General features: G+C 45.0%; 2 protein-coding genes across 3 annotated transcripts in view; one reads left to right on the top strand and one right to left on the bottom strand.

The window, feature by feature from the left end:
- Positions 1–12,117, bottom strand: part of CAPN2 (calpain 2) — a 34,279-nt gene extending 22,162 nt beyond the window's left edge. For both annotated transcript variants that reach the window (XM_054394993.1, XM_054395002.1), the window contains exons 1-4: positions 11,881–12,117; positions 10,945–11,014; positions 1,164–1,282; positions 238–371 (exon numbers count right to left, since the gene is read on the bottom strand). In XM_054394993.1, the coding sequence (XP_054250968.1) occupies positions 238–371; positions 1,164–1,282; positions 10,945–11,014; positions 11,881–12,117 (560 nt within the window). The remainder of the gene's footprint in view (positions 1–237; positions 372–1,163; positions 1,283–10,944; positions 11,015–11,880) is intronic.
- A 7,133-nt stretch (positions 12,118–19,250) lies between these two features.
- Positions 19,251–23,833, top strand: part of CAPN8 (calpain 8) — a 36,964-nt gene continuing 32,381 nt past the window's right edge. Inside the window, exons 1-2 of the mRNA XM_054397253.1 lie at positions 19,251–19,487; positions 21,731–21,800. Of these exons, the coding sequence (XP_054253228.1) occupies positions 19,251–19,487; positions 21,731–21,800 (307 nt within the window). The remainder of the gene's footprint in view (positions 19,488–21,730; positions 21,801–23,833) is intronic.

Below are 23,833 nucleotides of genomic sequence, written 5' to 3'. Positions count from 1 at the left end.
TGCACCAGAGGAGGTTTAGGCTGGATATTAGGCAAGACTTCTTTACTGAAAGGGTTATCAAACACTGGAATGGTCTGTCCAGGGCAGTGGTGGAGTCACCATCCCTGGGGGTGTTTGAGCGGTGTCTGGACCTGGTGCCTGGGGACGTGGTTTAGTGTGGACCCTTCAATGCTGGGTTGAGGATTGGACCAGGTGATCTTTGAGGTGTTTTCCAACCAGTTATGTTCTGTGACTCACTTGGCATAGGCCTTCTCCAGCAGCGCGCTCCAGAACTCGCTGCCCTCCGCAGAGTGCACAAAGAGCAGCTCCCCGTTCTTGGTGGGCAGCCTGTCATCCACCACGACATCCATCCACTCCCCATACTGCCAGAACTGGAAAGACAGCACAAGCACCTCGTCACCATCCTATGCTGTGTACTTCAGTTCACCAGCCTGTTTATCTGCTAACACCAATTTCCTAGAGGAAAAGCAATCCCTCTCACATCCAGCTTCACAGCATCAGCTGATGGAATAAGGACCACAACGGGTCCAGAGAAGGGCAACAAGGCTGGTGAGAGGTCTGCAGCACAAGCCCTATGAGGAGAGGCTGAGGGAGCTGGGGTTGTTTAGCCTGGAGAAGAGGAGGCTCAGGAAAGACCTTGTTGTTCTCTACAACTACCTGAAAGGAGGTTGTAGCCACGAGGGGGTTGGTCTCTTCTCCCAGGCAACCAGCAAGAGAACAAGAGGACACAGTCTCAAGCTGTACCAGGGGAAGTTTAGGCTCAAGGTGAGTACTTTCTACTCACAGAGAGAGTAACTGGCCATTGGAATGTGCTGCCCAGGGAGGTGGTGGAGTCACCAATCCCTGGAAGTGTTCAAAAAAAGATTGGATGCAGCACTTGAAGCCATGGTTTAGTTGTCAGGAGGTGTTAGGTATTAGGTTAGGCTTGATAATCTCTGAGGTCTTTTCCAACCCGGTTGATTCTGTGATTCTGTGTGACAGCCCCCACACCCAACAGTCTTCTTCCTTCCACCACCATAACCTTTCTTGGACATCTGTGTTTCTGACTGCCTCTTTGACATCCCTCAAACTGTTCCAGGAAACACATACACACTTATACACATAGCCAGCCACACCAGGTCCTGGACAACAGCACTGAGGGGAAAAGGCTGTTTTCCACTCACCTGGAAATGGAAAATTCCTGCATATTTATCCTGGAAGCTCTGGTCTTTGGGAACAACACGGGCCAGAATTTCTTCATTCAGGGTGAGAGATGCAATAGCAGCCAAGAGCCAACAGTCCCCTGTAAAAGAGGAAAAAAAAAAAAAAAAAAAAGAAGAAAGGCCACTGTTCATTATTCAATCTTTATTCCTTAGTTTTCATACTGCACAAGGATTGTGTTACAACCAATAACCACCTCAGCTGTGGTGATGTGATTCCTCTCACCACTTTTCCTATAAGGCAGACCAAATATACACATATAAATACCCACCATTTCCAGCCAAGTGTTGCATTTCCTCAAGACCAAGGCAATTAAAAAAAAAAAAAAAAAAAAAAAGTAAAAGCAGGCTTTGTATGATCTACCAACACAGTTACAACTCAGGCTAGGACTGCTTGAAAGAAAACTTAATATTCAATTGAGTGTCTACAGGTTAGGAAGTAGCATGGGGCAAAAGCGAAGGGCAGGGTCTGTGGGCACACACAGGTACTCAGAGGTGCAGTTTCTCCTCAAAAGGCAAGTGTTTTTCCTAGCATAAGCTGTTTTTCCTTTCCTTCCTCCATGGAGACCTCTCCTACGGATAAGCTGTCTTCAAAGTCTCTTGCCTGCCCCCTACCAAAAAGGAGCTCCTTTCACCTTGTACTTCTCTGGGGGCTCTTGCTAAACAGAGGCTTCTCTATTTAGTCTCACACCTCATCACTGGCACTAGTCACCAGAGAGTCAGGAGAAGTCTGAAGGCAGGCACTGTTCCCCAGTCCCACACATCTCTTCACTTTTCCTGGGACGGAGCCAACACATACCAAGCCTGCACACCACAGCCCCAGGGTCTAAGCTGTCTGGGCAGTACTTTTCCACTCCATTTCCTACCAAGCAGAGGAAAGAGAAGACCACAACTCTATAAACATTACCTCTACTTTTTTGTAACTATTTTCAGAAACCAGTGTTACTTTAACTGAATAAAAGGAAAACCCAAATCTTTCCACTTGGCCATGGGCTCTTGGCAGCTCAGTAGCAAGGTGATCAGAGATTTAGAGCCCCAGCTGATCCCAACTCCCACAGCCCAACACAAAACTCCTTGTTACCATTACCATATCTGCCTTTGCTTTTGTGTATGAGTACAGGAAAGCTGCTACCACACATTAGACTGCCTAAAACGGCACTGCAGAACATGTAGGATTGTAGGTTCAAGAAAGAGAATCATTAAGGTTGGAAAAGTCCTCTGAGACCATCAAGTCCAACTAGCAACCCACCACCACCACGCCCACTAAAATACATCCCAAAGTGCCATGTCTACACGTTTTCTGAACGCCTCCAGGGATGGTGACTCCTCTACCTCCTTCAACAGCAACTCCACCACTTCCTTGGGCAGCCTGTTTCAATGCCTGACCACTCTTGCAGGAAAGAAATTTTTCCTAATATCCAGTCTGAACCTTCCCTGGCACCACTTGAGGCCATTTACTCTCATCCTGGCACTAATTACTTGGGACAAGAGACCAACACCCACCTTGCTATAACCACCACACCTGCTAGTAAGTCAGAGGCATATAAAGCAGTGTTCTCTGCACAGCCATCTCTCTCCTAGAGGAAAAGGTTAAAAGCTCACAGGTGAGAAGCTGAGATGTAAATGGGATAAAGTCTTAGGGAGAGTTGATTCTAAAGCAGCTCTTGAGGTCCATCCTCAGGCCCAAATCCATCACCACTCATGAGGAAGAACACAGGCAACCTGCAACTCCCTCCAGACTGCCCCTTGCTTTTCACAGCTGATCCCCAGCAGCAGCTGTTCTTATGAATGAATTTGTCCCACAGCCCTTTTCATATCTCACAAAAGGTGGAAGATGTGAAATTCTGGAATAATTTCCAAACCTGAGATGCTTTTACTATTTCATAACCTAGAAGGGAAGAATTGAACACACAACTTTCCCTTCAGCCCTGCCTCCAGATGCTTGTACTACAGTAAAGAAATCACGTCAGAGAAGTTTTTTCAAACAGGAAAGTCACCTTACCAGTCTCCTGTGAGAAATTATGAAGCAATGATGTTCCTTCCCTCCTTTGCAACAGCACATCTGCCTCACCCTGCAAAATGTTGACTGTTCCTACAGCCTCCTTCATGGTGCTGAGACCCTCTTCCCTGGGATCTGTGCACCCTCTGGTGCCATGGTGCATTCAGAGGCACTGCCATGCACAGCAAACGTGCTTGCTGGGAAAGAATCTGGGGTAAGTAGATTACTAAAAGATGTGTTTAGATGGGATTCTCTGTCATCCAGTCATGTGAGGGCTTTTAACAGTTCACCTTCACAGCAATCCTCTTTACAGAAGAGGGTGTTAAAGGGCTCTGCAAACAAACCCTTTGGTCAAAAGGCAACAGGACTTCAACTTCATTTCAGCTTAGATCTGTGTTCTCCCACCCACATCCTGCCCACACAGTTATGCATGTAGGTTTTATTTTGCTTGTTTGTTTTTCCTTCTATTTGCTTGGTCTGTGGGGTTTTGGTTGTTGTTTGCTTTTTGTTTGTGTTTTGGTTTGGTTTTTGTTTGTTTTTTTTTTTTTGACCAAAGATGTCTTCAAACAAACCTTACAACATGGTAATCATTTGAGAGAGCCTGCCCAGAGATCCCTCCAGTACTGATAATCCCTGGTTTTATCAAATCTCCAAAGCAGGCAGTTTCTGAACATGAGCTGGGGTTCCTCAAGCCCAAGGGACAACTTCCTGGTAGAGAACAGCCCTGGAAATTTGACCAAGCTGACCCCTGAATTCGTGGGGTCAGGCTGAATTAATACTCTATTACTTCTCAATTAATATCATATCATCTCCACCCCTTCCCCCTCAACTTGTTTTGTTCCTCCTGGCATTCACCACACAGTAAAGCAACTTATTAACCAAGACAAAGTCTTACAGTAGACCCTATTGAGTTAAAGAAGGTCACAGTTTGTGACAGGACTCTTCTGGGTCAAGAAAGCAGTGGGGCTCTACGTAACTGGCAGTAGGAACAGCATGTGTCAGAGACATTGTGGGAGAAGGGGGTGGATGTAAGCCTCCTGTGCAGTGGACCAGCACATACTGCAGGAGAACAGAGTGTTCTCATTAACACATCAGCCCTGCACACAGGCAGATAACCCTTGACCTCCACCACAAATATTCTTCTTCTAGCACCCAGGAGCCCCTGTGTATTTAAGGCCAACAAAGTCCTAAAAGAAGAAGAGCAGGGATCTCCATTCTCCCTGCTGTGCCACTGGGTTCCTGCTCCAGGAGGAGCAACCAGTCACACCTGGAAAAAGTTAGCAAGCCTTAGCGAGACTTCCAAAAAAATGCAATCTCAAAGCATCCTGAATACAGGGAACAGGCATGAGTCAAGTCACAAATACACAAACTGGTAGTTCGGCTGGTCTCATCTCAGCACAAGGTAACTGATAATGCACAGACAGGTGCCTGTCTGAGCATCAGAGCAACCTTGGCAAGCATCCCACATTCTGAAAGGCTTTTACAGACAGGCACAAACAACTCAGAGGCAAGCTGAGTCTCTGGCATCTCAGACCTACACTAAAGCCAGCACAGGTATCCATCCATACCTAGACTACCAGGATGCCTTCACAGGGTTAGGCAGTTTTGTGCTCTCATTCAGTCAGTATTAGATAAACCCAGAAAGTGAGCAACTTGGCCTGCTAAGCACTACTGTGCTAGTCCTAAGGAACAGCTAGGTAAAACCACACGTCTCTCACTTTGTGCATGCTCTAATGTATGGGTGGAAACAGCCCAAAGCATGTCCTACACCCCTTGATCACAGTCAGCTGTGGAGGTGTTTTTCCTCCCTATTGCTCAGCCTGCAGGATAAACCAGAGTTCACATTGCACAACCTTACTCAACCAGGCAAACGTGACCACTACCAAAGACTCACATTTGACATTGGTGTTACTACCATCAGAAAGACTCTGCTGATTTAAATCAGTAGCAAGTCTGGCTCAGAGAGTAGCTGTCCCACCACCCTTCCAAAGAAATGCTAGCTTTTGTATGCCATAAATAAGGCAGGGATTGGGCATGCAGAGGGCAGCACAGAAACAGTAATTCAACAACTTGACATGACCGCAGTAGCTCAGGAAGCCTTGGTCATGAAGCTGCTCAAGTATCTAGATTAAGAGTAGGCCCCCTTTAATGCTGTAATATATCTCTGAGTCTAGAGATTGCCCCTGTAGTTAAGAAGCATTAAAGTTCAAGTAGGAGAAACTGCACCCCTGAGGACCTCTAAGCCCATAAACAGAGTTTATAAAGGATTACCTTTATTTTATATCTGTTCCATCACAGCAGACATGAAGAGAAAGAAACATCAGATTTTGCTGTAAAGATCATTCTGTTGAACTTTATACTGATTTCTGAGGAGAACTTACGAGTCAGACAAATATAGATCTTAACTCAGACAACTCTGGGGAAGGTCTTATTAAGGTTAAAAGGCAGATGCAGCATATATGGGAGACAACTCTTGGGTTCCTCATTTAAAAGTGCTCAATGTTCAGAGGTGATATATCTCTCCCTTTCTGAGCAGTCATAGCTAAAAGTAAACCTGATAATTTAAAGCCTGATTGGAAGTAGAACTTGTGATAATACCTGGAGTTTTAGCCTGAACTAAATAAGCCTGAACAGAGTTTAACAAATACTCTTAACTGTAAGAACTTGTGTTTTAGTAAGGCTCTTGACAGTGTCTTCCCTTTGATAGAGAGGGAAAGTCCAAGAGGAGGCTAGCAGACAGGTTGTTGATAAGAAGAATTCAACTGCATGTTAGCAAAGCTAAATTAATCCTGGTTACTTTTTGTAAAATCAGAACAAAGTTATCAGAAAAGGGAACATTATGTGGCTGTGAGTTTATTTATAATAAGAAATATTATTTGTTGTTGTCATGCTTCCTTTCTCCTGTTACCAATGTTTTACTTCTTATTTCTATACATCCATCTCTGCATGTACCTAATCTCCAGTTTTAAACAATAATGTCACAAAAACACTAATTGCAAGGCAAGCATAAATAGCCTTATGGGGTTAAAATTGGCCATTCTGGAGAGCAAAGATAAGCAAAGCATCCCCATGAAGCACCTGGTGGGCTGGTAAGCAAAAGGTAGCTCCTCTAGTCACTGCACAGCTCATGTAAGAGTATGGGGTCAAAGGGAAAATGTACATTCAAACAACAGTCACATTGTTATTTAAAAAAACACTCACAGTTATAGATTAACAGCTACTGAATGCATTTATACTGATATCATAAGACTCCATTGAAGTTTTTTGGTTAAAGACATGAGGCTGTGGCAACCCACTCACAGTCAAGTGATTGCTGGTGTGGGAAAACCACGCATTCTGAATTCATTCTATTCAGTTCCTTATTTTTTCCACACATTTTTCCGCAGGGAGGAGACATCCGTGCGTAAAGAACAGATGAGATACTACGCTGTGTACACTCCAGTATTGTGATACCATAGTGACATCCCCTCCAAAGAAGGTGGCTAAGGGTGAGTAAGCTTACTCTCTACAGTGGCTTTGGTTCCTTCCCTCTGCTGTAATGAGTCACCACATCCCCTGTGCTGCCAATTCTGACACAAATAGCATCACTGGCTTCAGCTCTGATACTGCAAAACTAACTCCAAATATTTGCCTTTAAAAGTTTCTCCTAAAATGCAACAAAACCAGAATAAAGGATAATCCAAAGCCTAAGGGACAGAATTTTGGTGACTGGAGAACCTAATGAACTGCTACCTCAGTGAAGGGACAACCTTTTCTTTGCTGATGATAATGCTGATTTGATGCATCACAGTATTGTAAAGTCCACATCAAATCCAATGAAACAAACTTACAGGCAGCACCTGGCCCACAGACCAAAGACTTTTGGGCTAAAAGGAAAATCTTCTCTGGACATGTGCTGGAATGTGTCCAAGAAAAAGGCCACGAGGATGATCAGAGGGCTGGAGCACCTCTGCTATGGAGACAGACAGAGAGTTGGGGCTGTTCAATCTGGAGAAGACAAGGCTCCCAGGAGACCTTACTGCAGCCTTCCAGGATCTTAAGAGAGCCTACAATAAAGCTGGTGAGGGACTTTTTAGGGTGTCAGGTAATGATAGGACTAGGGGGAATGGAAAAAAAAAAATAGAAATGGGTAGATTCAGATTGGATGTTAGGAAGAAGTTCTTCCCCATGAGGGTGGTGAGACACTGGAACAGGTTGCCCAGGGAGGTGGTAGAAGCCTCATCCCTGGAGGTTTTTAAGGCCAGGCTGGATGTAGCTCTGAGCAACCTGATCTAGTGTGAGGTGTCCCTGCCCATGGCAGGGGGTTGGAACTACTTAATCCGTGAGGTCCCTTCCAACCCTAACAATCTGCACCTCTAGTCATCAGCCAAGCTGGTCAGTTACACACTCCTCCTTGTTGCTATAGTGATGGGTGCACGTGCTTTGGACACCTCATCTCTCCCTGCAGTACACGTTCTGAATGGCTTAGAAACAGTGATGAAACTCCACAGGAGCACAGGTCTGTGGCTTTTTGATTGAGCCTTTTGGGGAATGAACAGATTAAAAGCAACAGAATGAAAACCACAGGTTTCCAAAAGCACCTGGCATCTTCCAGCATAATCTTTGTGATATCCTGGGATATGATGGGACATTGGCACACAAATTTCAAGTAAATGGAAGCTTAGGCACACATATCAATACAAATGGTGGTGTTGGATGAGGCAGTTACAAAAAAAAAAAACAACAAAACAAACCCTCAAACACTTGTACAGCCCATCTGCTAGTCTCATGTGAAAAAGCAGACATTGAAGCACAGGCTTTTAGTAACTCAGTGGTTATACAGAGGAAAAGTCAATAGGATCTAATTTTCCAATCAACCACCAAACTGTCAGACAATACCAAAATACTGCCCAGATTCCTAAGACAAGTCATCACAGTACTTAGTCATGGTGAAAACAGCCATATAAACAAGAACATTAACAACCTCCTATTAAAAATTTGTTTCAGAAGATAAAATCATAGAAGTTGGGAGCTGGTCCATATCCTTTGGTGGCACTGTATAACCTCATGAGTACATACCTGACTGATCCGAAGACAATTATGACAGGAAATCCTGTCATCTATTTAAAACAAGGTTTGGAGTTACTAACAGCAACTCCACAACTTAAAAACTAAGTTAGAAATTGTGGTGGCTTTACACCACATAGACTTTGGAAATTTACCCCAAGGAGTAAATTACCACACTACACAGAATTTGGAAGCAAAATGAAATTATTGTTTACAAAAAAAAACCCCCAAGCTAAATATAAGAGCATAAAAAGTAATAAAAATATACAAAAATATATTTACATATAAAAACTAGACAATAGCCCAGATAAACCCCTTCCCCCTGTACAGACTCAGACCCCCCCTGGACACAAGGCTGTTATCAGCTAACAAGTTACTATCTCTATCTCTTGTTCCCACTGCTGTTTCTTCTCAGTAGCCTAAACAAAAACCAGCAAGCCAAGCAAGCAAGGTCAGAAGCAGAGTGTGGCAGTTTTAGGCTGATGCCTAGGAAATTTTTCCACAGATTGAGTAGAAAGTGGTAGAATGTAAATAAATTACTATTGGACGCAAAGGAAAAATTATAAGGTCTAAATAATCCCATTGGGCTGGTAACTAACATAAAGTTAATTGTATAAACTAACTTTGTCTCTTTCTCAGCTTCTTCACTCTAGCTGATACTAGCTGGCAGCTTTGGCTTGGCTGTTGCTGATGTTGGCTGTGTTCTTCTTGTGGCTAAGTACTAACAACCTACTCTCAGCTCTTCTCTCTTTTCTCTTGTCCCTTGCACAGGGGGGAAGAGGGGGAAGCTCTCTGGTTTTGTCCAGGGGGGTCCTTGTGTTGTTTATAAATCATAAATGCATGCAAATATTATATATTTCATACACATTTATTGCATTTCATATTTCTAGATTGTAGTCTACTTGTAAATATATTATATATATAAATTAAAAAATGTATAAAAATATTTGCTTCCATCAACTTAGATGGTCTGGCAATATTATTTTGGGGGTAATTTCAATCCACCACACAGAGACAAAGAAGCAAGGTGAGAGAGAGAGACACGCTGTGTTCCCAAACTATATAGAAATTTGCAGACCCAATGAAATGGAATAAATTTATCTTTTATATTCTGTTCAGCCCCTTTGAAAAGTCCATCCCACAGGACTTGAATTCTCTGGAAAAAAAAATTATTTATGATTAAGACAGTAGTCTTAACCTGTAACAGAAATCTTTCATTCAAGTGCTCTTCCTGCCACAACAGCTGGACAAAAAGAGCTGGAAGCCCATAGAAGGCATAAAGCAACTAAGTGTCTTCAAGAAAAGCATCTATGCAAAATGTCAGCTGTTGAAATGGCATTACAATAAACTGTGATTTCACATTGAACTACTCCCTTAAGTTTCACAATAAAGAAGGCCAAATGTCTGGCACCTGTGTTAAGCACTGGGCCATGCTTTATGACAAAACAGTTGTGGTAGGAGACACGCTATCAGGCAGAGAGAGAACACATGAAGGAAGCTGGTGAAGTTCTTGGTATGTCACCAATGTCACAATGGAGCCTAATCCATGCCACAGATTATACTGGTGCATCAGAAGAACTAAATTCACAAACTAAGCATTTTTTTATTGTCAGGGCTTTTGGCACAAACTGGATTCAGTTGTTAAAGCACCAACCTGAGTAGCTACTGAAAGAAAATATAAGCACAAAACGTGAAATAAGCTCTCCTATCTGTTATATGTTTGGATGTGAAAACACAACTAGCAGCAGGGGGACTAGAAACTAAGAAGCTGGCTAATATTATGCTGATGAAAAGCAAACAAACAGAACTTCATTCCTTTGCCAATCCCACTGCAAAAGCACAACACATATTAGTCATGCTTCCCTACACTGAGGACTTTCCCTCAAGCACGCTATCAGTCTCATCTAAAACTCTCTCCCTACAGTTATGGAATAAATAGAAACCTCACTTCTACTCACTGCTTCTACTTCAGCTTGTTTCCTCTCATCTGTCCTCTTCCTCAGCCTCCATACTGCCTTCTGGGAGGAGAGGCACAGAGACCTTGCCTCTTCTTCAGGGCAAGACAGGAGAGAGACTTCTAGACTGGGATGGCTGTGCATACACAATCAGGCTAAGCCATCCTCTTCCAGCTGTCTCCTGGGGCTTCCCTTGCAAAAACTGAGTGGCAGCCAAAGCAAAAGGCTCACAGGCTGGTACACCCCTCCTGAAATGTTTTTGTTGGAAGCTGTTGAGCAACTGGGAATCCTTCCGTATAATTTGTTTTCCTCATACTGCATCTTTCTAGGTTTCAAGGGGTCCCTCCTGCTCAGCAGAGTTCTTTCCTAGTTAGGAAAAGAATGCCTTGATATGGACTCAACTGCTCTTCTAAGAAGACTGTTAAAAGCAGAAATTAGTCAAGCTACTGTCAGGCAGACAGATACTGACATGAAAGGAACTGGCAGTGATCAGAAAAGCCAACAGGAAACCAGCCTGTGTCATCCCTGCTCAGTGCATACAGCAAGGCAGTGGCCAAACACACACAGTCCCTACCTGCAGCTGCCAATGAAAAGCAATAAAGGTCTGCTTTGATATCAAGAGAAGAGGGTGGGATGCAAAAGGATGTATTTGCAGGGTCAGTTACAGCCTAGTATAAACTGTGGTGTCCTGAGGCAATCACCCACATGGAAAACTCTTCTTGGAGGCTTTCTGCCTCCACCTTACCTAAGGCCCCTTGGCAGATGTCTGTGCGAGTGGCTCCGCCGGCTATGAACTGGGGATTGGAACACAGCTCCTGGGAACAAAACAAGCCTTGCATTACACATACCCACAGGTAAGAGAGGGAAGGAGGCCCCACTTGCAGCAAATTTGAACAAGTGACTGACGACAGCAGATGAACACCATGAAGATAGAGCAGGTAAGAATGAACATGGGCACCAGACACACTAAGCACAGTGAGAACAAGAGCTGGTGACCAAAGCTTGTGGGCAGCCATCTGACTTCACAGGATGTGCCAGCAGGTTCACTGTGTTTTCACGCATGGTGCACACACCTCTCTGCTGTTACCTTCCTGCTACCGACCATGTCAGGGTCTTTCAGAAGCACCCAGGCACCTCAGAGTCCATCTGACCCCATGGCTCCCGTGGCCAGACAGGGCTGCTCCTGTGGCCAGAGGCACATCCTGAGCAAGGGCTTGAGAAGGAAACCTCCACACACCGTGGTCAGCTTATCGCTCTGCTGAAGAAAAAAAGTCATCCGAAGCAGCAACCCTAAAGCAAAGGGGTTTGTCTGCAGGGAAAAGTCAGGCGGGAGAGGAGCACAGCCTCTTCCCTGCTTGTTTTCTAGCTGGAGCAGGTTGCCTCGCCTACCCGGTCACCACGCCAGCCCAAAGCCTGGACAAAGGGGCATCCCCAGAGCTCTGAGCAGCCGCAGCATCACATAACGGCCGCACCGGGGTTTTGCAGCAGCGGCTTTAACCTTGGGGCCGGTGCCAGCCACAGAAATACGCTTCTGAGCGGTCCAATAAGGGAACTACCCCCATCCCCGAATTAAAGCACACCCATTTAAAGGGGGCGAGGGAGAGAGACGGTGGGTGAAAAGGCGTGGTGGTGCCAAGGGATGATGCTACCAGGACGCCGAAACCCTCCCCCACCGCCGTACCGTGGGTCTCTGCCAGACGACTCCCTGGGTCTTGTACGAGTTGGGCCCCAGCTCTCGGTAGCCGAGGGCGGTGGGGCCGGCAGGGAAGGACGGGTCCTGGAAGAGCCGCCCCTCCTGCAGGCACTGTTGCCGTAGAGCCCCGAAGTCCTGGCCCAGGTAGGGGACGGCGTGGCCGTGCCGCCCCGCGCCTGCCGCCGCCGCCCGCTCCTTCGCCACCGTCGCCGCCATCCCCGCCATCGCCCCGCCGCTGCTGCCGCTGTCACTGCCGCCCCGCCCCGGCACTTTCCGGCCCCTCCCGGTCTGCTCTGACATTTCCTTTCCCTCTCCCTCCCGGAGAATATCACAACTGCTGGCAGTACTCAGAGCCGAGACACCCTCCCGTTAGCTCGAGCCACTCTGCACCGGGAGCCACCCGCTCCCCCTCTGATTCACAGGTGAAAGAACTTAACTCCCCTTCTCCCCAGCTCCGTGGACCCCAAGCAGAGCACATCTCCTTCGCAGCTGCGCACCTCATCGACTTCACACCTGTGCTAGCCCTGGCTCCCACTTTGCCCACACGTACTCACCAATTAAATAAACTAAAATATCAATATTTCCTGCATAACCCTCAGAATTGTCCTAGTCCAAATCTGTAAGCTTAGAAAAAAAGTCAAAGGGAAAAAAATGAATGATAAGGATAACCTCATCACAGCCTACACCTTCTTCAAAGGGGGCAGTTGAGGTCTATTCTCTCTGGTGACTAGCAATAGGACATGAGGAGATGGAATGAAGTTGCATCAGGGCAAGTTCAGACTGAACTTCGTGAGCTGGCTCAAAGCCCAATATGGTTATGCACATGCTCAGGACTGTCATCCTGAGGCAGATGTTGCATGCAACAGAAATCATTTGCAGCTCGATTTGCTGGCAGTAACCAAAGCATGTGTCACTGTCACCACTGTCCCAAATCTATCTCAAGACCCCTGTGCAGCCCAAACTGCATGCAACAAGCTCCCCCCCAACATGTCCCCCCACCCTGAGGTGTGGGGAAAGGAACATCTCTGTTTTGGTGGTGTACTGCTGCCAAAGATGGCTGAAACGCTGCTGCTGGCACCCTGCCTAGTACAACAACCCTCCAAGGGAGAATTCAAACCATTTGTTTCATATTTTAGGTCTGAGTCAGAGTGTGCTGAATGCCAGGCAGCATTTCCTGGGCCAGCAGTGCAGAGGCTGAAAGCCCTTAGGTGCTGCACCCACTGCCCACACTTGCTGTCCAACTGCCTCAGAAGGAGAGGCACCACCTTCTGTGGGTCATATCCCAAGCCCTGGATGCATTAAACATTTGCTTGGAGCCACCCTTTCAAGGAACACTGATCATTAATGTTTGAAAAAACATCCAAAGAACCATAAAATACCTATCTGCACCATTTGCAGAGATGTGGGGGGACATTTTCCTTGAAAATAACAAATCAGAAGTTTTTCTTCATTGTTGATATGTGATACCTCAGTGCAGTGGGAGCATTTGCTTGGTGGTTTTGTACTTCAGTCACTCAGATTCCTCTGCCTGTACCCCACATAGGTCCTACTAGATGATCTTTCATGATCCCTCCCAAAATATTTTATGATTCTGCTTACACAGTTACATGGTAAGCTGTTGCTATTAAATAAGAAAATAACATTGCCTGTACAACTCACAGTGTAGCAGAGGAGTCCCCCAAAATCTTTCTGGCCAGGTACGAGTTGGGTATGAGCTGCACCAGCCAGCAACATCTCCGTGGATCACAGCCATGCAAGGGAGTAGTCCTGATGTCACTCATGAGGTTGTCCACACCTGGTTAAACCAGACACAGATCAATTTCCCTCTGCTTTGAAGGCATCTCCTCTTCCTCATGGGTTAGAGAGGCTCTCTTAATAAAGGCAGTAATGCTATTTTTGGCAGAATGTTGATGCACATGGGGTCACACATGTACACACATGTAGAATTGGAAGTGGATCAGGTCATGTCACATGCCATAAGTGCTCTCTGAAGAGAGCTCATACATGCTGTGTGCACTCCATTGCTGGTGTGCTGTCAGCCAAAGTCTCCAGCACAGCTGTGATAGAGCCATATCAGGACATGGTATGACACCAAGAGACAGCAGCACCTCACCACCTGGGAGTTTAACTCGCAGCAAGCCGAGTTGCATCCTGTCGGGTCAGAACCGAGAGCTGTAGACCCGCTCAAAAGGCGTTCGTTTGGCTCCACACAGTGGTTCAAATCCGTACAGCTGCCACGAGTCCTGCTTTTCCAGGAGTCTCGGTAGAAGCAAACCAGTGTCAGTTTAAAGCATTGTTTTTCACTTGCACGGGTTTCGTTTGTCAACTCTTCTAGCCACTTCCTGGTAGATGGAGAAGTTTAAGCTGGGTTGAAGTTTGTCATACGAGCACTTTGCTTTTCTTAGTCATCTCCCCTGTGTCCCATAGATGACGTTCACAGACTACTCTAGGGTCTGCTGGCAGCATGTCAACAGCCTCCACTTGTACAACGATTAAGAAGATCAAGTGTGTACAGGTGTGTTGTATGACTGCTCTGTGCAGTCAGAATTACCAGAGTTTTCTTAACATCCCTGTGGTGGGACAGGGGTTGGGACAGAGCCAAGCAGAAAAGCAGGAACAGAAAGAGTAAAGCCAGAAGGAAATGTAGCCAGCAGGGGTTCAAGCAGGCAGAGAGAGAGGTACCTGGGGCAATGCAAACAAGAGTTGTATTTGCCAGCACGGTTTTGTAGGGCTTGTCCCAGACATATGGGGGGCAACATCTCAGGTAGTTTGATGATAAACAAGGATACATTGGTGTAATACAATATTCTCTTATTATATGGGAAGTTGGCTACACCAGCAGTCTTCTTAACAGCCTGCTCACAAAGTCCTCTGCAGCCATGCAAGCAGCAGGTGTGGACATGAGCCCATAGTTAGAGGGAAGGAAGTTCTTTTGAGCACTACATAAGGCAGTCCCTTGACTCACACAATATGCTCATTTTGTTTAAAGAAAGGGGTAATTTCCACCTGATTGTGAGACCTACTGGTACCTGTGGGTACCAGTACCTACTGGTACCTGTGGGTACCAGTACCCCAAGTAATGCTCATAGGTACCCACAGTAATGTTCCTAGGTACAATAGCAGCCCCAAGAATAATTACCCAATACCACTCCCCTAACACTGGGAAACTTCAGAAAGAAAAAAAATTTACTTTTCCTTAAGCTCTTTGCACACCTGCACTTTTTCAGCAAAAAACCACTAGCTCTCACATTCCCCCACTGGTTTCATCTGCTGCTGCAGCATTCTCATGATGATTTCTGATAAGGACCATCCAATTTACAGTTGCAGCCTGGAGTCCCAGACAGGATGGGCTTCTCCTTCCCTATAGCCACACTCAGCAGCTGTGAGCAGTTCAGTGTTGCTCTGCTTTGCAGCATCCCTCCCATCTTGCCCATCTGTCCTCCATATACACAGATACTGGGGAAATGGGGAAGCAACTGGCCAGCTCCCCAGAAAAGGGAGAACAGGGCCATGCACCTGCTGGGCTCCTGCTCTCCTCCTCAGGCATTGCTTGGTTCTCACCAGGATGAGCATAGCTTCCTCGAGCTTGAAGCATCAGTGGTAGTATTTCACAGGAAAGGGAAGAGCTTTCCCTTCTAGAGCTGGGATCTGGAGAGGGACAGAGCTTTCCCCATCAGCAAAAGACTGGCTGAAGCACTGGCCAACACGGTTGTGAGGTGACAGACCTGGGTCAACCTGGAAAATGCAGCCACCCTTAACCCAGCTCCTCATGGTGCTGAAACACCATCCCTAGATCAGCCCAGCTGTATGCAGAGTTTCACACCTGGAGTTCAGCATGTCATCTTCCTCCGCCTCAACCACCAACAATTTTCTGGCTTTTATAAACAAATGAGCAGGACTGCAGCTGATTTCAGATACACTTCCCTATAGAGAACCCGTTAGGCTGCAGTTTGCAACAACACCTCCCCCTCCAAACACTTGGATAAAATATTGCAACCTCTAAAGCAATAACGGTACAGACAAACATTTAGGACCTTTCATAGCTCACACATGTGCCTATTAGTAGTCATTCCATTTTCCCAGGAAGAGGGTGGGTAGGAGCTCATACATCTGGAAAAGAAGAAACGAAGCTCTCTAAATCAAGCTAATCCCTTTTCACACTGTAGAATCTAAAATGCAGTTTAAAGCTGCTTTAATTCTCATGAGTAAAGTGCTCCAGGACGGGAGAACCATTTAATTTCATTTCTCTCTAATCCACTACAGCAAAAATATATCCAGAACTGCTAGACAACTGGCAGTTATTTTCTTCCTAAAGATTTCTACACACAGAGAACAGTCTTGACTTTGTGGAATTTGCAGACTCTTCTTTGAAACCAAGCTGATACATTTTCCTGATTTATTTGGTCCTTCCCCACTTTTCTCACCCTGATGCTTTTGCCAAGAAAGGGGAAGGAAAGCAGGAAGAGCCAAGCAAAAATCTGCAAGTCCCAGAAGAAATGAAAATCAGAATGATTGTCAGAATTTTTGTTTCCAGTTGCCATTTCCCTAGGGGTTGATGCCACTTCAGCACCTTTTTTTTTTTTTTTTTTTTTTTTTTAGAGCCACAGAGAGCCTGAAAACTTTGGTTTTTACCTCCATAACTACAGCAACAACTGCCGGTTAACTATTCAGGCATCATATTTTCTTCTTCTTTATATCCTCTAGATGGTGCTTGTGTATCACTTTCTACACAAAATAAATCATGCTGCTGCTAATCAAGCTTGGAAATGGATTTGAAGTGCTGTACTACAGGTCACTAGGAGGAGAAGGTTGTGCTGGACACATTGAGTCCACCTGGTCAAAGCTTCCACCAGCAAAAACGCTTGCTCTCAGCCACTTCCTAAAGGTGAAATACACAACAGACAAAAAGTCCTAGAGCACATTTTACTAGAATTAAAAAAAAAAAAAATTACTAGAATTTAAAATATCATTGTCCTTCCTCTGCATTACACCTAGACTTTGTGATGATGCACAGGATTTCACCCTTTCTGTGCCTACTCATGCCTGGTAGCATCTGGAGTTACAGACCACATGGCTTACTAAATGTCTAAAAGAGTACATGGGAAACAAAGGATTCCTGATCAAAATGGCATTTTCCAAATGCTAAAGCACCATGCCAAAGTTTGCAGCTTATAGTAGCTACAACAGAAGCAGGAACATGCTTCTGGGCCACAAGAGCAGAGGAAATTTTAGCATGAGGGGCTGGTGCAGAGAGGGAGAGGGAGCAGTATTCTGCCTCATGAGTAGAGAAAGTAGGTATCTCTGTGTAGGTCTTTTTGTCAGGAAAAATTTCATCCTGAAAGAGAAAAAACAAACCTCCCCCTCAACCCTTTGTTATTCCCCTCTTCAGTACCTAGACACACCTACAAGTACACAACAGGTAAAATTGTGGCCATCCTTCTGCTTTACTCTATTTCAACAGTATTTATTTGATTTTGGGATAGTAATTCCCTTCACCCAGCCTTCTACACTCGTGCCCACCCTAAACTGGCCAAGTAATTTTGTTTCCTCTTTTGCATTCACACTCTTCAAATATTTGCAAACAAGCAACCTGGCTAGCCTCTGTTTGGACTCCTTATCTCAATAGGTTTAAGTCCTTAAAAATTCTCTCTTCCCTTCCCCACACCTTCTATCTAAACTTACCAAGGGGTAGTCATCATACATGCTCTTTGGCAAACAATGTCACTGTTTACCCAGCTCTTAGGTGGACACACAGTGGGCTTTGCTGGGGAAACCTTGCCATCAAACAGGAAGACTGCAGAGAGCAGCTGTGCTCCATGGAAAATTGCTCCTGCTTCAGTTCTTGAACCTACAGACATTATCAGCCACATTGCCAAGGAGATGTGCAGCCCTGTGTCAAAACGGGGTTGCCAGGTTAGAAACCTGGATTTTTTTAATTATTTGTTTTCACTACAAGAACAGGATTTACTACTTTTTCAAGGTCTAAAAAGCCTTCTGCACCCAAGGCTTTGTTTTTCATTCGTGATCACTTTATATGCAGGAAGCACCACCAAAAGACTCTAAAAATTGTAGAATCACAGAATTGTTTCGGTTGGAAAAGACCTCTAAGATCAAGTCCAACCATCAACCTAAGACCACCGTGGCCATTAAACCACATCCCAACGTGCCATGTCCACATATTTCTTGAATACCTGCAGGGACAGTGATTCTACCACCTCCCTGGGGAATTTATTTCAAGCCTGTTCCAATGCCTGACCACTCTTTCAGGAAAGAAATTGTTCCTAATATCCAGTCTTAAGCTGTCCATTTCCTCACATTCTGTCACCTGATACTAGAAAGAACAGACCAGCAACCACCTCAGTCCAACCTCCTTTCAGGAAATTGTAGAGAGTAATGAGGTTTCCCCTCTTCCTCATGTCAAACAACCCCAGTTCCCTCAGCTGCTCCTCGTAAGACTTGCTCATCAGACCCTTCACCAACTTTGTTAGACTTATTGCTCACTTTTCACTAGATGAGATTAGACTTTCTGGTTTTTTTTGTGGATGAGAAAGGTACAGTGACTTGTATCCAAGATGACACTGGAGATGGGGAACAGGAGTTATCGGTTTGCCTTCAATCTGGTGATATAATTTTCTGGTTTTTGCCTAGGTCATATCCTTGCTCTCTGCAAGTCATATGGCCAAGTGGTCATCTCTAGGTCTGTCAAATTCACACCTTTTATTGCTAATGAAAGAACTCATAAAATCATACAGCTTTGAGAGTACCAAAGAGAATTGTTTTGAAAAGATCACTTAAAGCCAGAAGTGAGTTCAACTTTCCCCTGGCTTTAAAAGCTCATAGATGTCTCCATAGCCATGTAAGCTGCAGCAGCAGATATCCAACTCCAGATTTCATGGCTACACAAGGCTCCAACAGTAGAGAACCCAAACTCAGAAAGAAGGAAAGGACTTTTAAACGATCTTCATCAGGATATTTGAACCACTGGTCCTCAAGCCTGACTTTCAGCACAATGAATGCACACAATCATTCTCCATGTGTACATAGGTGTGTCTGCAAGAACACTGCTTCCCCTTGCCCCTTGTTAAAAGTGTGCTTTAAAAAGAGACAGCAAAAAAGCAAACAATGTAGGAGCAGCTCCAGGCAGTGCCCACAGACCCAGTTGTGCCAGTTCCCTGCCTGTGTCTCTTGGGTACATCTCAGGTACATATTTGCACTTCTAATGTCTACTCCCTCTGGGGCTATTGGAGTGCTCAGGGCAGCCCCAGGCTCCACCCAAGCCTGCTACCTGCCTATATTCACCTGCTCTTTCCCAGGAGGCAAAGACAGAGCTGGACTGGACGCTGGAAGGGTGGGCAGGCATGTCGAGGCTTGTGGCAAGGCTCTGCCAAGAAAGAGCAGCTGCAGATGGGCTTGGATCCAACAGGAATGCTATCAAGTACTTGAACCAGGACTACCAAGCTTTGAAGCAGCAGTGCCTGCAGTCTGGCACCCTATTCAAGGATGAGGAGTTCCCAGCCTGTCCTTCTGTGCTGGGCTACCAGGAGCTGGGACCATATTCCTTCAAAACCCAGGGGATAATCTGGAAGCGCCCCCCGGTAAGAGTGATTCATAACTGCCTGTTTTACAAGCTTCAGGTCTAATCAGAGTCCATCTGAACATCCTTGCTGAATCGGTGGTGAGCCTCAACAGCCACTATTCCTGTATGGTTTGGGGCTTTCCTTCTGTCTGGCTTTACCTCCACAGTTAGAAGTAAATTTGAAAATGGGGTGGGAAAAAAAAAAGCAGAGGAAGTAGTGGATTCCCCTACACTGGGCAGATTTAAGTTTCAACTTCACAGGGTGTTGGATCATCTCACTTAAACTACATCACCAGCTACAAAGATTGGACCAGATGATCCTTGGAGTTCATCCCAACCTGGCATTCTGCAATTCTGTGATCTTCTAATCCCTTTTGTAAAAACTAGAAATCCTGTAACTGCTCCACAGGAACCTGCTTCCTACCTGTCAATCCCAGGTGCATGGAGCTACGAGTCCAGGGTGCAACCCAGAGATGGATACAACCCCTGCTGTGTATCCAGACAGACTGCAGAGCACCCCAGAAGCCACCAAGCATCACTTGCAATGGTACCCACACCAAGGTTTTGCCATTGTGAACCCTAAGATTTTAGGCTAATATTTAAATAATATCCTCTGCCCTGCTTCAAGCTACCTTGAATATAACAGTCAAAGAGCAACTAACTGGAACTGTTATTACCCAAATGTGTATAACCTATAAATAGCTTTTAATTAAAAAAAAGAAAAAAAGAAAAAAAAGAAAAAAAAGTAATTTTAATCAGGAAAGATTAGATGCTGATTTTTTGGTAAACTGCAAAATCAGGACTTCAGTGATTTTCCTGCACTTTCCTTTTTCCAGTTATCTGTTTCTGTCACTGCTTTGCTCCTCCTTTGTCATTTTGCCCCTTCTTGCAACATCAGGAAAAAGGGGAAAACAGAGGAAAGAAGGAAAAAACACCCAAACAGCTTGCCTTCCTCTGGTAGGGGAAAAGAGAACAAGAAGGGGGAGCAAACTTGAAGGCTTCAATTTTTTTTTCTTAATTATTATTTTTTTTCACCTAAATAAGTGAGAAATAAAAACTTCCAGGTTAAACAACTCCAGGTTTCTACCCCAGCAACCCCATTTATCCATCAACATCCCATTGTGGCATCGGGATATTTCAGCCACAAGTACTACTGTGGATGTGTCTCTTGGCTTTGCACACCCTGGGAGAAGGTCAGCCTTTGAAAACTCATTAAGTTAGACTTGGGCTTCTCATGCAAGAGCAACATGCAGGCAGAGAAACAGTCACAAGTCACAGCTGACTGTCACCAGGTGCACCACTTTGGAGGGAGGAGAGAAAAGGTTTTGTGTTGGTTTTTCTGTGTGGTAGGTAACCTACTCCTGACTTGTATCTGCTGAGAGAACTGCAAGGCAGCTGTCCAGTTGGATAACTGCAGAAGCAAAAAGGATGTAGCTAAGATCACACCTATTCCAACAGAAGGTTCACTAACTGCCTCTTCATCACACATACACCCCCCAGAAGTCCTGGATTGTCCCTGTCTCCACAGGGTACTTGGAGTTGACAAGGCAACTGCCTAAGTCTTCCTCAACCTGGTTTGCCATGTTAGGCTTCCTATAAACTTCCACTTGCTGCCACACAGCAGTTCACGGGAAATGTTCTGGAGAAAGGGAAGGCTTTTGCTTATACAGAGGCAATATGAACTTCCTAATGTAGGGCATGAATTGCTGGAAGGTCCAGAGTCGGGATAGGAGGGATAGTCACTGCTATAACTTACTTGGCTGGCTTCAGAGGGGGTTGTTAATAAAAGCATTTTTGTGGTGGTAAAGCAAGACAGAAGGAAAAACCCAAACCATACAGGAAGCGTGGTCAGGGTTGGAGAATGTACTCCGTGACAATGGCAGCGGAGATTTGGCACCGCTCCAGCGCCAGCCCCAGCTGTGACAATCACAAGCTCAATTGCACTGCTTGAGTCAAAATCACAGCAAGGTAAAATAAGACATAAATGCCGAGTTTGAATTTTCACCTCTGTCCCCAGAGCCACAAAGATCCTCACTAATATCACTGACAGTCTCAAGCAGCAAAGGGCTTTGGGATTTGCCTCCAAAAAACCCACAAGCAGCCTTTAATTTAATAAGGCAACCTCTTTCTGACACCATGCCAATCAGACAGAGGTAATAAGATATGTATTTTAAAGAAATATGGAAAGCGCTTAACATTTTTTGAGCAAGGCAACAAGAAATGGGAACTGGTGATGCATACTTTGAAAATGTGTCTTTTCAGGAGTTATGTGCCAACCCCCAGTTTATAGTTGGAGGAGCTACTCGAACAGATGTCTGCCAAGGAGAGCTGGGTATGTAGAGAGCTTCTGAATTTTGTTTTGGAAGAATTAAAAAGAAAGAAAGAAAAAAAGCTTCATTTAAAAATTCCACACATATGAACCATTTCATTGGCTGTCTCCCAGACATAGTATGGAGAGAGGTAGATACCCAAGAAGGGGACTCACACACCAGCATTGCTGTCTGAAATAGGGCTTGTAAGAGCTGTATCAGAACTGAAAGACAACAAATTAACTCCTGGAGGTAGGAAACTAATTATCCCTTTGTGAAGCAGAAGACTGTCTTGCTTTTCACCTCTTGTAACAGAGCTGGACACCAACCAAATCATGAGAGCATTTGCCCTCAGTCAAGAGAGCGGGCTTCATGCCCACATCCCAGCAAGAGCAGCTCCAAAGACTTGGAAGACAAGGAACACTAGGGAAGTTTCACACTCTAGCCCAGTCTTTAGGGAATTTTATTTGTAATGCAGAGCAAGTTCCAGCCTCTGTTTCACACAGAACAAACACACAAGCAAGGAGCAGAGCAGGAACTAGTTTAGTACTGGGGCTGGGTCAATGATGTGTCATTTCGTGCCAAGCAGGATGGCTCATATACTTGCAGGCATGAGTTAGCAACAAGGACCACATCATAAAAAAGTGATCAGAGCGCATAAACTTTGTAATACTACCTGCAACAAGCAAATGGTTCCAAGCCCTTCATGCTGAATGCTCCTCTTGCTTGTTCTGCTGTCCTGCTGTGATCAGGGACAGGAAATACCAAGCACCAGCCATGCTGCTCCAACGCAGCCAAAACCCCGTGATGCTACTCAGCTCCCTGAATTAGGGCCTAACACTGATGAGATGTGTCTCAGACAGCACTCATCTTCTCCTGGAGATCCATTATAGCAAGATTTTCTTACCCATTTGTCTCCAGAGCTTGCTATTGTCTAAACAATGCAAGTGGCTAGAAGGGAACTCTAAGGAGACCTTATTCCCCTTTCAAATAGCTGCTGCAGCAACCTTCCCTGCTGATAAGATCCAGCTCCAGAAGACAGCAGCAGCAACGTCTGCTGACTACACATAGAGAGGCAAGGAGGCTGAAACTCTTGTAATGAGGATTTGATAGATTAGACACAGAGAAATCAGCCTCTCTCCTTCCTGCACTGCTTACTGCAGTACTCCTGACCTTACTGATCTTCCAGCCCATCCATTGCATAAATGAGATTCAAACAATTTCTGCAAGTCATTGCCAATAAATAATACTAATGCTGGTCCTGTAAACACAGCACCATTGAAACAATTGCTAAAAAACTCCCTGGTGTGTGGCCTGTGCTCCAAATGCTAAAAATACAGTGCCCAATCATACATTTGCTCCAGGATATTTATTCGGTGGATGCTGGAACAGAGTATGGGGAAATCACTTACTGTATTTTAGGAAAATGGTTCACTTCTTGTCACCTCCAATTTGGGAAGGTCCTATAAAATCATTAAAAAAAAAAGTATCATATGCCTGAAGTAAAACCTCATTTTTCTCAACAGCTTACAAGCTAAAGGACTGAAGAATATTACCTGTTCTTAAACTAGAATAGGTCAAGGCATTATTTCTGTTAAGCCTAGAATTGGAATGAAAAATACCCTGAGCCCCTTTTTATTTCTGTCACCTCCTGAATGTCCCTGTGAAGTCCCAGTCCTTTGTGCTAAAGGACCTTTCATTAGAGAACAAAATTCCAAATTCATCAAATATTGGTAACAACAGAAATGGACTTCAAAACCTGAGGTGAATCTGAGGGCACTGCCTTGCTCTGTGCTTTCCCAAGTCAGCCTTTGGTGGGCAGCACTCCAAGTGCTATTCCTGAAAGCTATCCCTCCACCTAGAAGGAAAAAAACCCAAATCTGATTCTGGTTTTCTTAAGAGGTTCCTTTTCTGTTTCTCTCTCAAAACAAACAACCAAAAAAGGATAAAATAATCAAAGATAATTCAATACGTTTCTGCAAAGCTGCCTACAATCACTTCTGCGCACACTGACCCTTCACAAAAATAAACTTCAGAACGCAGACATGGGACTTGC

The sequence above is a fragment of the Indicator indicator genome, chromosome 2 (assembly GCF_027791375.1).
Source record: "Indicator indicator isolate 239-I01 chromosome 2, UM_Iind_1.1, whole genome shotgun sequence".
Classification (NCBI taxonomy): domain Eukaryota; kingdom Metazoa; phylum Chordata; class Aves; order Piciformes; family Indicatoridae; genus Indicator; species Indicator indicator.
The sequence above is the reverse complement of the archived record's forward strand: the minus strand, read 5'-3'. Positions and strand labels throughout refer to the sequence as shown.